Here is a 15,210-nt window from a genome sequence, read left to right on the forward strand (position 1 = left end):
CCAGCAGCCATCTGGTGACCTTAAGAATGAAACTCCCAGATGGTGGCCTGATTTCAAGCAAAGCTGAAGTGCTCTTGCCCTGACTTTAGGGAGATAATCAGCTCCAGTCCACTTTTGTATGTTTAGTTGATCCCTGGCTATTTTTTTTTCCTTTTTTTTTAAGTTCCCTCTACCCACTTCAATACACCCAACAAAGGTATGAGAAACAGGACAGAAATAGGTTCCCCAAAACTTTTTGGAACTGTAGTTATTTTTTTTAACTCAATTCTTATAGGTTCTTCCACAAATAAAATATATACTAGGAAACTAAAAAGGTATTTCATTTTTAGAAAATGTTAAGAAGGAATGAACTTCTTAAAGGATATTAAGTCTAACATAATCATTTGAAACACTTAAATATGTTCTATGATAACAGACTCTTTGAATTCTGATAGCTTTAGAAAGTAATGATAGTATAAAAATTACAGGAAATTCTTCTGAAGAAAACTGTGCAGGTTTTTATTATTAAATTCCAAATAAGTATATATATTTAAGTGTCAGTATTATTTTTTGGCACTTCTTTTGGGGGAAAAAAGAGATTCACCTTTACATGGAGCTTTTTTTTTTTTTTAAGTACTGAGACTTCTAATAAGTGCTACCATTGAAACATAATAATACTGGGTTCCCTTCCCTTTTACTTGTTATTAGTTAATTTTAATGAAATTGCTCTATCACATAACTTCAACTATGAGTGGCACATTTTTAATTGTCTTTTCTGAAGAGTTATAAAAACAATGCACCTGGGAATATTGCATTCCATTCTCAGTGATTACAAAATAAGAAGACAGATCTTAGATTTCTTAAGGAAAACAGAGTATAAAAACAAAAACAAAGCAACAACCTAAAATTAAGAAGTATTTTAAATACAGGAGGCTCCCAGTACATTGTTGTTGCATGACTGAGTCAACCGTGAATTCTCTGACCTTTGTATCTTTGAACATTTCTTACATACAAATTCTTTAAAGGAATCTTTCTCGAATTACAGCAAAGGACCACTTGCATGGGAATTGCTGGAGTGTTTATTTAAAATGCTAATTCCTGGACTTCTCGTCACAAGTCGTGAGTCAGTCTCTATGCCTGTCCTGAGAATATGAATTTTAAATACCGCCCCCCCGCCCCCCACCCCCGCCCCCCGCCCAAGAGATTTTTCAAGCACCTTTGAGTTTCAGAACCTCTGTTCCACTGCTCTGCGTAATGCAAAGAAGTTTCAAGCTGATTCCGGCTATTACTTCCATGCCTCTGAGCCAATATCGAGTTGATTCTTTTCCCATTCTGCCTCCAATAATAATCAGTTCGACCTCATGCAAAAGTCAGGACTCATTACTGGACTGATGAACTCTTAAAGGGAGTGGGTTGTTTCTAGGTAGGTGTAGAGAACACGGATAGCACACATAGGCGTCAAAGTGAGGGGGGAAATAAGTATAACAAAAGTAAGGTTAGGTTTCAAAACCATTTTTGAACTAATCTGGGATGAGTGCATTTGCAACGTAAGGAATAACTGCGTTAAAGAAAGAACAGGATAACTTAATAGAGGTCTCCTATCTCGTTCTGTGACGGTGCTCCTGGGCTCGGGTGATGAATGTGTTCATTTGATGTGACTTGCTTTGGGTAAATAACCCAGCGCCCTATCAGCTCTGCAGCCTGCGGCCAGCAGCGCCTGTGTGTGCGCGCTAATGACGGTGGAGGGTGCGGGGGGGGGGGGGGGGGGGGGGCGTCGGGAGGGGCTGCCCAGCGCAGTCGCGCCCCTGGCACTTGCCGGGAGATTCTCAGCCCTTTCTCTGCAGCTGCCACTTGAAGACTCCACGCTTTTCCTCCCGAGGAAAGGAGCCATCTATCTAAATCAGCTGCACTCTCCACGTCCCTCCCCCACCCGATCCATTGTGTTGTGTGCGTTTAGCTCCGCTTCCTGCGTGAGACCCTAACCTCGTTTTAGCAGCGGGCGTTGCTGAGAATCTCGGAACCTCGAGTGGCAATGGAGCTGTACGGAAAGGTGAGCAGAAGGGAGTTCCTCTGCATGCTCGGCGCGAAATACCGCTCCGACGGACTTTGGGGTGTGTGTGTGCGTGTGCGTGTGTGTGCGCGCGCCCTGTCCACACAATTGTGCGAGCGAACCACTTTCTTTATGCGTGTGCTATTCATCCCCTCTCTCCCCCCCACCCCGCGTTTGTTGAACGAGATTGTAACACCCCCCCCCCCCCCACTCTGCCTATAGAAATATGTAAACTTTCCCGTTTCGGGATAAGGAGGTGCAGGGCGGAGAGTCCCAGAACGCAGTGCCGGGGTCGTTTGTATTAGCAACTGGCACAAGGCAGTGCGTTTCCTAAGCCGGAAAGCACAATCTAGCCACGGGAGGCTGTGAGCAGAAAAGAAAAATCCCCCGCTGAGACGAGCCGGAGTCCCTCTCTCCTGCCCCTCGCGAAGAAATGGGCTGGGAGGCTGCGAGCTGTAACAACCAGGAGCGGCTCCGAGCGAGGAGAAGGGAGGCTCAGCGGCCAAGTCGGACCGGAGGAGACTGTCTGTTTAAGAGCTTGCTTGCCGGGAGATGTAGTTCCGGGCTCGCTGGTCTGCGAGGAAAGCTGCGCGGGATGAGACTACAAGTCCCAGAAGCGCGCGGGGCGCCCGGCCAGTACGCGCGTGCGGCGCCAAGGAGGGGACAGCTCCGGTGCTGATGTTGGAGCCGGTTAGTGAACCCCGGGAGCGCAGAGTGTGGAGCGTGGAGCGCGCGGGGGGTGCGTGCCCGACCCAGCGCCCGGGACAGCGCTGTCTTCACCGGAGAGAAAGGACATTCTGAGAACAATGAGACACGAAGCTCCCATGCAGGTGGGTCTATACAGAAAGTGTGGCCTCAGGAGGAATTGAGACTCAGGATGCTTTCTCCCTCGCTCCAAGCGCAAATCGTGCTCGACCTCAGGGACGGTCTGGGCTGGGTCCGGGGGACACTCGGGTTCTTCGGCGCCCCTCGGGGCCCCGATCGCGCTGTCTTGATGACGGGTGCGGTTAGTATTTTTTATCTTCCCAGGCTCCACGAGGAAGGGTGTGAATGTCCGTCTGAAATGTAAACCCGAGCAAACAAAAGTCAGGGAAACATGCAGGCTCCTATTGCCATTGATCTTCCCCTCCATCCCGGCTGGCCTGGCTTGTGATCCCGGTGGGAGAGCAGCGACTTCAGGTTCGGGGTTGGGAGGTCTCCGTTGGAGTCGGGATAGAGCGAATTCCACTTGGTTAGGAGCGCGTTAAGAAAGGCTGAGACGATATTAGGGTCTCCCGAAAGTCCCTTTTCTTCAGTTAGGGTCCCAGTAGCATCAGAGGAGAATGGTAAACACATGCCAAAAGGCACGGCAGCCTTTAATCTCGGTCCACAAAACTGGTTTACTCCTGGGTTCTGGAGAAACCAGCTCGGAGCTTTGCTGAGTGCTGTGCCCGTTTGTTGTACGTTGCAATCCCCCCACTGAGTCACATTTTTAGGTTTGCTTACTTGGACTTCCCTGGGAGGATGCTCCTGCCTAAGCATGTTGCTTTAAAGTAAAAATGAGTGGTGCTTTCTCCTTTGTACGTACAGCCAATTCATGCTAAACATCAGCCTGTGTTCATTAACCTAGCAGAGTGATCCCGTTGCGTAATAGAGAGGCACTTTATGAATGGGGTTGAGAGGAGAATGGGATACACCATTTGGAACATGTTGTCGTCTCTCCTGAGAACCCACCTCTGCTGCCAAATCTAACAATATAAACATTTGCCTTTAATTCTTGCACAAACGTTTTCCAATGGTTTTCTTCACGAATCAAGGACTTTAAACATATGCTTTGATTTACTTTTCATTTATTTTATGGGTTATGTATATTAAAGATCTACGGATTTTTCTCATTTAACAGTCATGTTAAATGAGAAAAGTCTGTAGGATTAAATTGTTTGTTGAAGGATTATATAATGGAAGCCCTCAAACTACATTATGAGTTACTGAAAATTTGATTTGTTCCAGAAAACAGTGGCCCCATTGTGTATCTTATAATACCTCTGTTTGTGACTTAGCTTTTCATTATAGACCTGATGTGAAAAGAATCTGGACAGACAATAAAGGTACAGGCTGTTGTAATCAAGATGTATTGGCTTATGATAATTTTCCATTACTGAGGGGTACTGCCAGGAGCCAACTGGCTAAATTAATCATATTCGGTTATAAGTAAACATTGACAGTAGACTTTAAAAGTGGATTGTTAGTATTTAAAGTCAACCTCAAATGCACACTGAAGTCTATCAAAATAAATTACTAAAAAAAAAAAACTATGTTGCATCTGAATTTTTATTTTCTTAGAAGAGTTGCTAAGAATGTTCAAAAGGCCATTAAAATGTTATAGACTGTATGAAATTAATGCCTTAGGAAGAATTTTAAATTATTTCACATCAATCATATAGTAGACGCTATAATTCTATATTTTGATCAGAACTTCAATTAAGACTTATTATAAGAATAGGTAATAAAATTACTTTACTTGTGGATAAAGTTAGTTTTATATTGTATTTCATTCATTGGATTAGATTTTCGAAATTTAAAAATTAAATGTCCAAATTCTATAATGAGTTATATGTATATTTTAAGAAAACCAAGACTATTTTCTGAGGCATATTTAATTAAAATACGTTCACTGATTCCATTTAGCAAGTAAATTGTTGCTATGATGACTATCAGGTTTTCAAATATATATAATGATAGGAAGAACAATAACTATAAACATGCTTTCTATTTTCTTTAAGTGGCAAGTAGTGTCTAGGACCTGTTCAAGGTAGTTGTCTTTGATATATGCATATTTTCTGAAGAATAATTCTTTCTGAATTGAAGCAAAATGAGGGATAATAATCCCTCATTTTTTATAGTGACTATTAAAATAATACATAATAATAGTCTTTGATGTCTGTATTTCCTTTGTGACTAAATAATCAGGAATAGCATTTGGTAAGTGTTCCAAATAATGGGTTAGAATTTTAATGCAGGAGATGGTCATTTTATGTTTTTTCATTCAGCGAGTCCATAAATCCTGATGACCAAATGAAATGGGAAATAGCAGTGTTCATGACTTGAGGGCAAAACTCTGATGAACAAATTGATTCATTTGATTCAAGAACCAGAATGAACACATTCCAGTTTATCTAGTGCTTTGTCTGTGCCAAGTACCATTCCTTGCATTCAGATTTCAGTGTGTGTGTGTGTGTGTGTGTGTGTGTGTGTGAGAGAGAGAGAGAGAGAGAGAGAGAGAGAGAAACACAAAACAGTCCTAGAGGTCACCATTACCCTAATTACAGGCAAGGTGCTGGAACTTATTAAAATTAAATAACTTCTCCAGCATGACAGAATCAAAATCTGCCAGATTTCTGTCGAGAAAGTCCACGTTCTTCTATTTTTGGGTTCCTCAGGAAGACACACAGAGATGATGTAAAGAATGAGGGCACCAGTGATATAATTTGATTCATTTATTTGGGTCAGCAGGAAGAAAAATTGTCCTATGTATAAAATAAACTTGTCTAAAATAAACCAAATATTTGACAAGGGCCCGTGTTTTAAAAAATAGTTTGCTTTCTGTCTCCAGAATTTAAATCTCTTGTGGATTTATTTATTCTATTGCAGGACCAAAGTGGGATCCATTGTCTATCATTAAATGCTGGTCTTTAGTGTTGTTATCCACAAGATTTCTGGATCATCTCATGAATGTGCAGCCCTTTGAACATTTAGTGAATCAAAGAAAAACATTTCCTTAAAGCATGAGGCAGAGTGCCCCCCCCCCCCCAAAAAAAAGATTGTTTGGCTAAAAAGGAGGAGGATTAAAGAAAGACTATAGATGTATGATGAAGATGAAGTTGAGGTGAAAACTATAATAGATATTAAATATAGCCATGCTTTATAAAACAAGACAGCTTACAAAGGATTAAAATCTAAATATCACTGTTTCATTTGGGTATAGAAAGTACATGACATTCTTTCATTTCATTATTGTTGATTCTTGACCAAATGTAGCCTTGTGATGATCTCTTTATCTTTTTAAGAAATGAAAATTTAGTCCTCACATCTTTACAGAAACAGAGAAAACTCCTAGTTGACATTGGAGAAACAAGGGCTTCTTTCCGACTGTATTTGAACAAATTCTGGGAGTATCTATCTTTCTTTTGTAAAAGAAAGTAGAGGATAGAAAGGGGAATTACCTGTAGTATAAATAAAACTTCTATGACCTAAGAATTGTTTTCCATTTCTACTTTCTCAGTCTTAGAAGTTGCGGATTTATTACGTGGTATAACCACAGTTTTTCCCTGCCATTCTAAGCTTATACTGGAATTGAAAATTCCTTTCCTGACCTTCATATTCCAAGAAAGAAATACATTTTTATGCTAAGGAATGGGTTTTCCTAGGACTGTTGATACACAGAGGACATTCAACCTACGTATAAACACTTATGCCACCTCAAAAACATTGTATAGGTAAAAGATTATCCAACTATTTTCTCCTTTTTTCATTGATTAATTAAGTTCAGAAAGTTTAGAGGAACAATATTAGTTGACCTGTTCACCATGACCTGAGAAGATGAAATCTTTCATATTTACTTGGAATTATTATATAGATTTGTTTGTTTACAGTTTTTGAGATATTTATGTGTTGAAATGCAGAAATCTTAAGTGAACAGTTCGATGATTTTTGATAAATTAATATCCTTGTAACACACACTCCTATAAAGATACAGAACATTTCCAACCAACCCTAAAAGTTCTTTCATTCATATTTTAATACACTGAAATATTAAAGCCTTAACTTTTTTAACCATAAAGCAGTTTTATTTATTCTAGAACTTCATGTAGTTCTGTGAAACATACAATATGAACATAAAGTGGAACATACAGTATCTACTCTTGAGTCTGTCTTATTTTTGCTTAATGTGCATGGGATTAATCTATGTTGTCACATATATCAATAATCATTCCATTATATTGGTGCATATTATACTCTTGTATGAATCTACCATACTTTTAAAATCATTCTCCTGTTGGTGGATTTTTAAGGTAATTTCCAGTTTGGGACTGTTATGGTTAAGGCTATAAACATTACACTACTGGTCTTTTGTAATAATATGCTTTCATTTCCTCAGATAAATACCTAGAAGTAAAATTGCTGTGATAAAGGGTAAATATACATTTAACTCTTCCAAAAAGCCAAATCTTTAGCCAAAATGGTGGTACCATTTTACATTCTTATCAGCAACTTATGAGCATTCCAGTAGCTTTACAATCCTCGACAACATATGGTGTCAGTTGTCTTTTTAATTTTGGCCATTTTAGTGAGTGTTTTGTGGCATGTCATTGTGATTTTAATTTGTATTTTCCTGATGACCAGTGATTTTGGCACATTTTCATCTGTTTATTGGTCATTTATATGTCTTCCTTTATTAAAGTTCTGTTTACCCATTTGTTATTTATGAAAGGTTGTTTTATTACTTACTTGTAGATCTTTATATAAATTTGAAATTCGTTCTTTGTCAGATATATATATATATTTAATTTGTTAATATATATATTTAAAAATATTTTATGTCTATCTGTAGCTTTAATACTCATACTCTTAATAGTCTTTTGATGATTTTTTTTTTCTCTTGATGAAATCTAAGTTATTCATTACAGGTGGGGTCTCTCTCTATATATGTGTATCTAGATTCTATACTTCCTTTGATGTGTTTGTCTTGATCATGTCCTAAGACCTTTCTACATTTACTTACTTCTGGTTGGTTTTTTTAGATTGCTCAAGAATTTCTACATAACAATAGTGTCATTTGCAATGAGTGTTGAATTTTGTCAAATATTTTTCCTGTATCTGTGGTGGTGATCACATGATGAGTCTCATGTATTTTGCTGGATTTATATTGATTGAGTTTTTAGTTAATTTGACATTCCTTAGATAAACCCCAACTATCTGTATTGTTTTTTTCTATGTATTGCTGGATTTGATTTTTTTTTTGAGGATTTTTGCATTTTAATTTGTGGTGGATAGTGGTGTATGACTTTCTTGTAGTGCTTTTATGATGTTATAATATTGGAATTATGCAAGCCTTCTAAAACAAACTAAAAAGTGTTCTTTTCTTTTTTCTCAATGATTTTGGTATCTCAGATTGGTATATTTGGGTTCATAAAATATTTGATAGAGTTCATAAATGAAGCCATTGCATTTGAACCTGGAGTTTTCTTTGTGGAAAAAAAAAATTTTAACTTCAGTTATCAAAATATATACAAATATCTCTTTCATTCATCTATCTATTTATACATCCATTGATTAATAGATAAATCTATCACCTATGATTTATCTCCCTTTAGTATACTGTGGCAGGCAGAATGGCTACCAAGGCTATCTATGCCCTAATCCCTGGAACATGTGAATAAATTATGTTACATAACAAAAGGGACTTTACACATGTAGTGAATGTTACACACTTTAGGGAAATTAATTTGGATCATCAGGTGGTGATCTGATAATCACATGAGTTATTAAGAGCAGAGAACTTTCTCTGGCTGCAGTCAGAGAGATGTGGAAGGAGAGAAAGTCAGAGATTTGAAGCATGAAGCTTGTCGATTTGAAGATGAAGTCCATATGTCAAAAAAATAGAAATCTCAGGCTTACAAACCCAAGTAAGTAAGTTCTGCTAACAACCTGAATGAGCTTGGAAGTAGAATTTTGCTCAGAGCCTCATGGTAAGAACCGACACAGCTAACACATTGATTTTGGCTTTGTAAGGCCTGAGCAGAGTGAGCAGAGGACCCAGCAGAGTAACAGTGTGTCCAGACTTCTGACTCAAATAATAATTGGGTGTTGTTTTATTTTGTTTGTTTGTTTGTTTGTTTGTTTATTTATTTATTTATTTATTTATTTATGAGAGACACAGAGAGAGGCAGAGGCACAGACAGAGGGAGAAACAGGCTGCATTCAGGGAGCCCCATGGGGGACTCGATCCTGGGACTCCAGGATCATGCCCTAAGCCGAAGGCAGAAGCTCAACTGCTGAGCCACCACGCACCCCATCAGGTATTCTAACCATCCACTCTAGCAATAGTAGAAGACTCATTATGCATGTATAAGTTTTCTTTTTTATCTTGGGTAAGTTTTGTTAAATTATATATATACATATATATATATATATATATATTTTTTTTTTTTTAATTTATCTACGATAGTCACACAGAGAGAGAGAGAGAGGCAGAGACACAGGCAGAGGGAGAAGCAGGCTCCATGCACTGGAAGCCCGACGTGGGATTCGATCCCGGGTCTCCAGGATCGCGCCCTGGGCCAAAGGCAGGCGCCAAACCGCTGCCCCACCCAGGGATCCCTAAATTATATTTTTTATCTAATCTTTCAAATTTACTGACAAAGTTATTAAAAATAATTTTATTATTTAATTTTTCTAAGATCTATAATAATATCTCCTCTTTCATTCTAGTTACTGAAAATTGGAGTTCTGTTTATCTCTCTCACCATCTTACTAGATGTTTATCAATACTATTAATATCTTCAAACAACCAACTTTTGCCTTTGTTAACTTTTATGTTGTTTATTTTGTATTTTATTGATTGGGGCTCTTTAAGATTAACTATGTTACTTATAGTTTAGTAGGACCTTTTCTTTATCAGTTTCCTTAGAGTAGATCACTGAGTTTAAATATTTCTTTTTTTTCTAATAAACATAACCATTTAAAATAGTAAATCTCCCTCTAAGTACTACTTTAGCTGACACAAATTTGTGAGTATAGTATTTGCATTATATATTTCAAACTCTTTGCTCCTTTCTTTGTGATGTTTTCCTTAATCCCTAGGTTTAGAAATATGTTGTAATTTCCAAATATCTGCTTATTTTCCAGATATTTTATTGATATTGGCATCTTAGTAACTTCTTTAGCTACCAGAAAATATGTTAAGATTTCAATCTTTTGAAATTTCTTGGACTTGCTTTTATTCCAGAATGCGGTCTAACTTTATGAACACTCTATGTACACTATGCGTATGGCATGCTGCAGCTGTGAAAAACAGTCATGGAGGAATGTCTATTAAGTCATGGTGTTGTATGGTGTTGTTAAGATCATACATAACCTTATTGATTTTTGGTCTGCTTACTCTATCAATTACTGAGAAAAAAATCTACAATTATGATTATTAATTTATTTCTCCTTGAATTCTTTCATTCATTTATTTCTCCTTTGAATTCTTTCATTCTTTTTGCTTCATATTTTTTGAACTTCTCTTAATGAGAGACACACACATTTGTAATTGTATCTTCCGGAATTTTTTTCCTTTCTGTAATTGTGAAATGTTCCTTTAAATCTATGGTAATTGCTCCTTGTCTTAACCTGTATTTAATCTGATATCAATATAGATACTCTTGCTTTCTTAATAGTGTTCTATATGGAATGTATATACATATATATATAATATATTTATACTTTCACTTTGAATTTCTATGTATTTATTTATTTATTTATTTATTTAGTGTCTTTATATTTAAAGTGTGAATCTTGTGGTCAGAGTAGAGTCGGGCCTCACATTTTTAGCCAGTCTGGAAAATCTCTGCCTTTTAATTGAGTTTTTTTGTCTGTTTACATGTGTTACAGTTATTAATATGATTGGATTTAAAGCTACCTTTTTGCTATTTGGTTTTTTAAATTTATTCTATCTGAATTTTTGTTTCCCTGTTTCTTCTTTTATGTCTTATTTTGCTTAATTATGTATTTTTAAGTATTTCATTTTATTTCCTCTGTTGGCTTTTTAACTATACACGTTTGCTTTTTTCTTTGGTGTTTATTCTCAGGATTATACATTATGTCTTCAACTTGTTATATATAGCTTATGTAATATTGTATTACTTCACAGAAGGTACATGTAACTTTTCAATAATATAATTTCATTTACCTCATCCTTTGTGAAATTGTTGTCATATTTATTACATCTGCCTTTGTTATAAGTGTTCAGTACAGTTCTATAATTTTAGCTTTAAACAATAGTGTATTTTTAATTAAGAAAATAAAAGAATTAAAAAAAAGAAAATAAAAGAAAAACATATGTATCAATTTTTATGTTTGCCCACCACCTATTTGCCTTTTCTGGTGCTCTTTCTGTAGATTTGAGTTTCTGTCCAGTGCCATTTTCTTTCAGCTTGAACAACTTCATTTAGCCTTTCCAGTGGAACAGATCTGCTGGCAACAAATCCTCTCAGTTTTTTGTTTATCTGCTAATGTTCTTTATTTTGCCTACATTTCTAAATGGCAGTTTTGCTGTATATAAAAGTTTTTGTTGATTTTTTTTCTTTCAGCATGTTAGGTTTTATTGTCTGTAGACCTCCATCATGTGAAGTCAGTTGTTCTTCATGTTATTGGACCCTTCTATGTTTTTTGTCATTTTTTTCTGTCTTCTATTCAATTTTGTATTTGAACAGTTTGACTATGATGTGCCTAGATGTAGTTTGCTTTATATTTAGTCAGCTTAGGGGGTGAGTGAGGTTCTAACAGATGTAAGTTCATGTTTTTCACCAAATTTGAGAAATATTTACATATTATAACTTCAGATACCTTTTCCATCACATTATTGACTCCGTTTTTCATCTGAGCCTCCAATTATATCTATGTTAGACTTCAGATATTGTTTCAATAATCAGTGAGGCTCTATGAATTTTTTTCTTTTAAACTGTACAGTGTCTGTTGATTTATCTTCAAGGTCGCTGACTCTTTTGCCACCTGTGGGCGTGTTAGGCCCACTCAGGTATTCTTCATTTCAGTTAATGTACTTTTCCTTTTAGGCTTAATACTGGCTTCTTTTACAATAGAAACATGTCAAGAAAAGATATATATAAGCTCTTGGGATGAGATCTTTGGGTATTGGAAGGTTTTAATAGTATTTACTTCTGGTATTGTGCAGAAACCAAGAAAACACTGTGAGTTTCTCATAGAAGCAGTGAGATAGAAATGTAAGTAATATTTGTGATTCAATTATTCCTTGTATATTTCTGGGAAAATATTTATGTTTATATTTTTTATTCTTCATTGCATTTGTCGTGGTACATTTTCTTTTTGTTTTGAAAATAAAACTGTGGGCTTTATGACACTTTCAAAAATTTGGACAAAGTGTAAAATTGTAAAAATCATTTTAAGAATTTCTTTATTTTACCAAATAATATATTCCTTAACAGCTTCAACTCTGCAGAAGTAAAATGCCTTTTCAAGCACCAACATGTTTCAGATTGTTTTGAAGCATTGTATCAGTTTTATTGGGGTCATGAAATATTTTTCTATCCACTAAACGATGAAACCATAAGGGTGAATGTTCTAGGTCTTCAGTTGTTTGGAGAATGGTAAAAAGATCTGGTCAGGGTCCCCGGATATGCATTCCAGTAAGCTGATTGGATTGGATCCAGTATTAGGAATTTTGATCCAACAAACTTAAAAGAGTCTTATTTTGTGCCTATTTGACTTCCTGACTGAGAAAAACCTGGCACCCTTATCACTTTGCTTCCACACTCTCAACTTTTTTTTTCTTCAAGATTTTATTTATTTATTCTTGAGAGACACAGAGAGAGGCAGAGACATAGGCAGAAGGAGAAGCAGGCTCACCATGAGGAGCCTGATGTGGGACTTGATCCCAGGACCCCCCGGATTACTACCTGAGCCAAAGGCAGACACACAACCACTGAGCCACCCAGGTGCCCCTGCTCTCAGCTTTATATGGCCTGGGAACCTAAATCATAATATAACTTGAAGAGATGAGGCACTGAGGTTCTCATTGTTAGTCAGCATGCTTTAGTTTAACCTTATAGCCCATCAAGGGTGCTATTTGTTAGTCTCCCAGTGGCTCAGATGCATGTCTGAGTCTCATCAACTAGAGAAACTTGCAAGCCACCATTGATAAATAATTTCTATTCAAATGGCCATAGCTTTAGGAACCTTATAGAGCATTGAGAAAGAATATATGTACCAATTAGCACAATATGACTCTCATGTGATACTCATCTATAGTGTTTGAAATAAAGGATGGGCTTTCTTTTGAGTGTTGTAATTCACTGAACACTTGTTTGAGTGGTAGGACTGGTGAAAAGGGACAACAGAAACATAGTGAACCTGCAGATGTGAAGACTCTTATAACTATATGGATGGGCTTGTTTTTTGTAGTAAATAATAGCAATAGCTTTTGACTGAAAAGCCTCGATAATTATAACTAGCAAAGTGGCTCTATAAGTCACTTTAATTGGTGGACCTGCACAATATAGAAACATAAGTACCTAAACTAATAACTCACTAAGTTTCTCAAGAATGATTCAGATATTCCTTTTGTGTCATAAGTCCGTGGACAATGAGGTGTTTGCTCCTATACACGACCTACCTTGATGAATGGAATAAAGGAAGGGAAATGTCAGGATTTGGAAGAAATCTTTATAGCAAATCTCTGTAGGAGTTGAAAACAAGGGCTTATGTCTTTAAAAAATTTTTAATATTTTTTCAGTGTTTAATATTTTAAACAAGTTTAATGTTTTAACATGTTTAAAAATGTGAAGATATATATATTAAAATTTATGCTTTTTTCCCCAGTGGGAATTTTTAGAGTATTTTACGGGATATTTTTAAAAGAGGCTTTTCATTATACCACAGAGTAATAGGTATATCTATTATGTTTACTTTTTATTTTCTTCTTAGGAAAAGATACTCTTACAAGAGATACTCTTTATTTTGTGGTTTCACCGTGGATGCTGGCCTTCTGTAGCTGTCAGGTGCTTTCTTAGGGAGTGAAGGGAAGTAAAGTCCAATTGTGTGTTATTTTTAAAAATGACTGATGGAGAAAGTCAAGGCCAACTCCCACAGAGCTGAGCAGAATAGAGCCACATTTGCTCTGAGAACATGATTATTGCTTCTTTCGATGCCATGCCTCTTCATATTCTGACGGAGACATCATACTGAATAATATTACTGGCCCTTAGAGATTCTGGCTCTTACCATGGCTAAGATAATTAACACATTTTTCAGAAATCAGCTTATCTAAGCAGGCTGGGCATTCTAGAGTCTAGATACTTCTTTGCAGAGTCAACATTATGGTGATGAGATCTGTTGTCACTGTTGGCAGAGGTGGTGTCTAGTGGAGACAGCAACTGGTAGAGTGCTAGGATCCCATTTTCCACACCCTGGGGGATCTCAGCCTAAATGTTTGATTACTCAGTATCCTCTTACATATATCCTTGATACCCTGACAATGTACACCTGCCCTGGCTTCTGTGTGGACTGTTGCTAATACAGTGAATTCTAAACCTGACTGGTCAAAAGAATCTCATAGGATGCTTAAACATTATAGATACCTGAGCCCATATTGGATATTTTAATTCTGCAGAATTCAGATACAGTCCCCCAATTATGGGTATCTCCAATCTAGCGTATCCTATGAGAATTTTGTTTTGTATTCCTGAATAAAAGTGTATCCAACTAGAGAGAGCAGATATTTGAGGTCACCATGTCTGCTATATCTTGCTACCAAGAGATGAGAAAGCTTATGTATATTTTATCCATGTCTATGAGAAAAGTTTTAAATGATTCTTTACCTTTTGTTGCTAAGAGAGAGTCCCTTTCATTTTTATAATTTGACAAATTGACATCTGCATATAACAAGTATAGATGTCAAAAATACTTGATGATTTTAAAATATTTTAAACTGAGTTTTGTTTTAAAAGAGTTATATATGAGGAATATGCTTTCTCTTTCTTGGTGATGTGGGGTCAGAGAGGGATATGTGGCTTGGATTTTCAGCCATTTGTCCTGTTTGCATGCCCTAGTCAAGGTGACCCAAACATCTCAGCTTTCCGGTTTTAGCACTGAAAGTCCCGCAGTGTTTCATGAAACCCCTCAATCTCAGGAAAACCAGGAGAGTTGGTCACTCTAGTCATATCCCATAATCAAGACACCTGGCATTTCCAATCCCAAGGCCATTTCAGGTTCTACAGGTTAAGAGTTCTCGTGCAGACCTAGGATTCCCTTTTCTCCAGTCATTCACTTCCAAATCCCAAACTTTTGTTGTTCTTTCTTTACTACTTTTCTTTTTCTATATGGAATTTTACTTTAGTGAAAACTCTTTGCCATTGTTTTAGAAAAAGGATAGGGATAACCAGATTGTATGCATGATACTATTT

At 36.8% G+C, this 15,210-nt stretch overlaps 1 protein-coding gene across 2 annotated transcripts in view; it reads left to right on the top strand.

Annotated features, from left to right (window-relative positions):
- The first annotated feature begins 1,816 nt into the window (after positions 1 to 1,816).
- The window catches only part of RAB3C (RAB3C, member RAS oncogene family), a 269,784-nt gene continuing 256,390 nt past the window's right edge, over positions 1,817 to 15,210 (top strand). Inside the window, exon 1 of one of the 2 annotated variants that reach the window (XM_041768354.1) lies at positions 1,817 to 2,029. In XM_041768354.1, coding sequence (XP_041624288.1) covers positions 2,012 to 2,029 — 18 coding nt within the window. In that variant the 5' untranslated portion in view covers positions 1,817 to 2,011. Of the gene's footprint in view, positions 2,030 to 2,338; positions 2,860 to 15,210 lie in introns of those variants that run through there. The other variant, XM_041768353.1, reaches the window with a different exon arrangement.

This window comes from Vulpes lagopus, chromosome 8 (genome assembly GCF_018345385.1).
Source record: "Vulpes lagopus strain Blue_001 chromosome 8, ASM1834538v1, whole genome shotgun sequence".
Lineage (NCBI taxonomy): Eukaryota > Metazoa > Chordata > Mammalia > Carnivora > Canidae > Vulpes > Vulpes lagopus.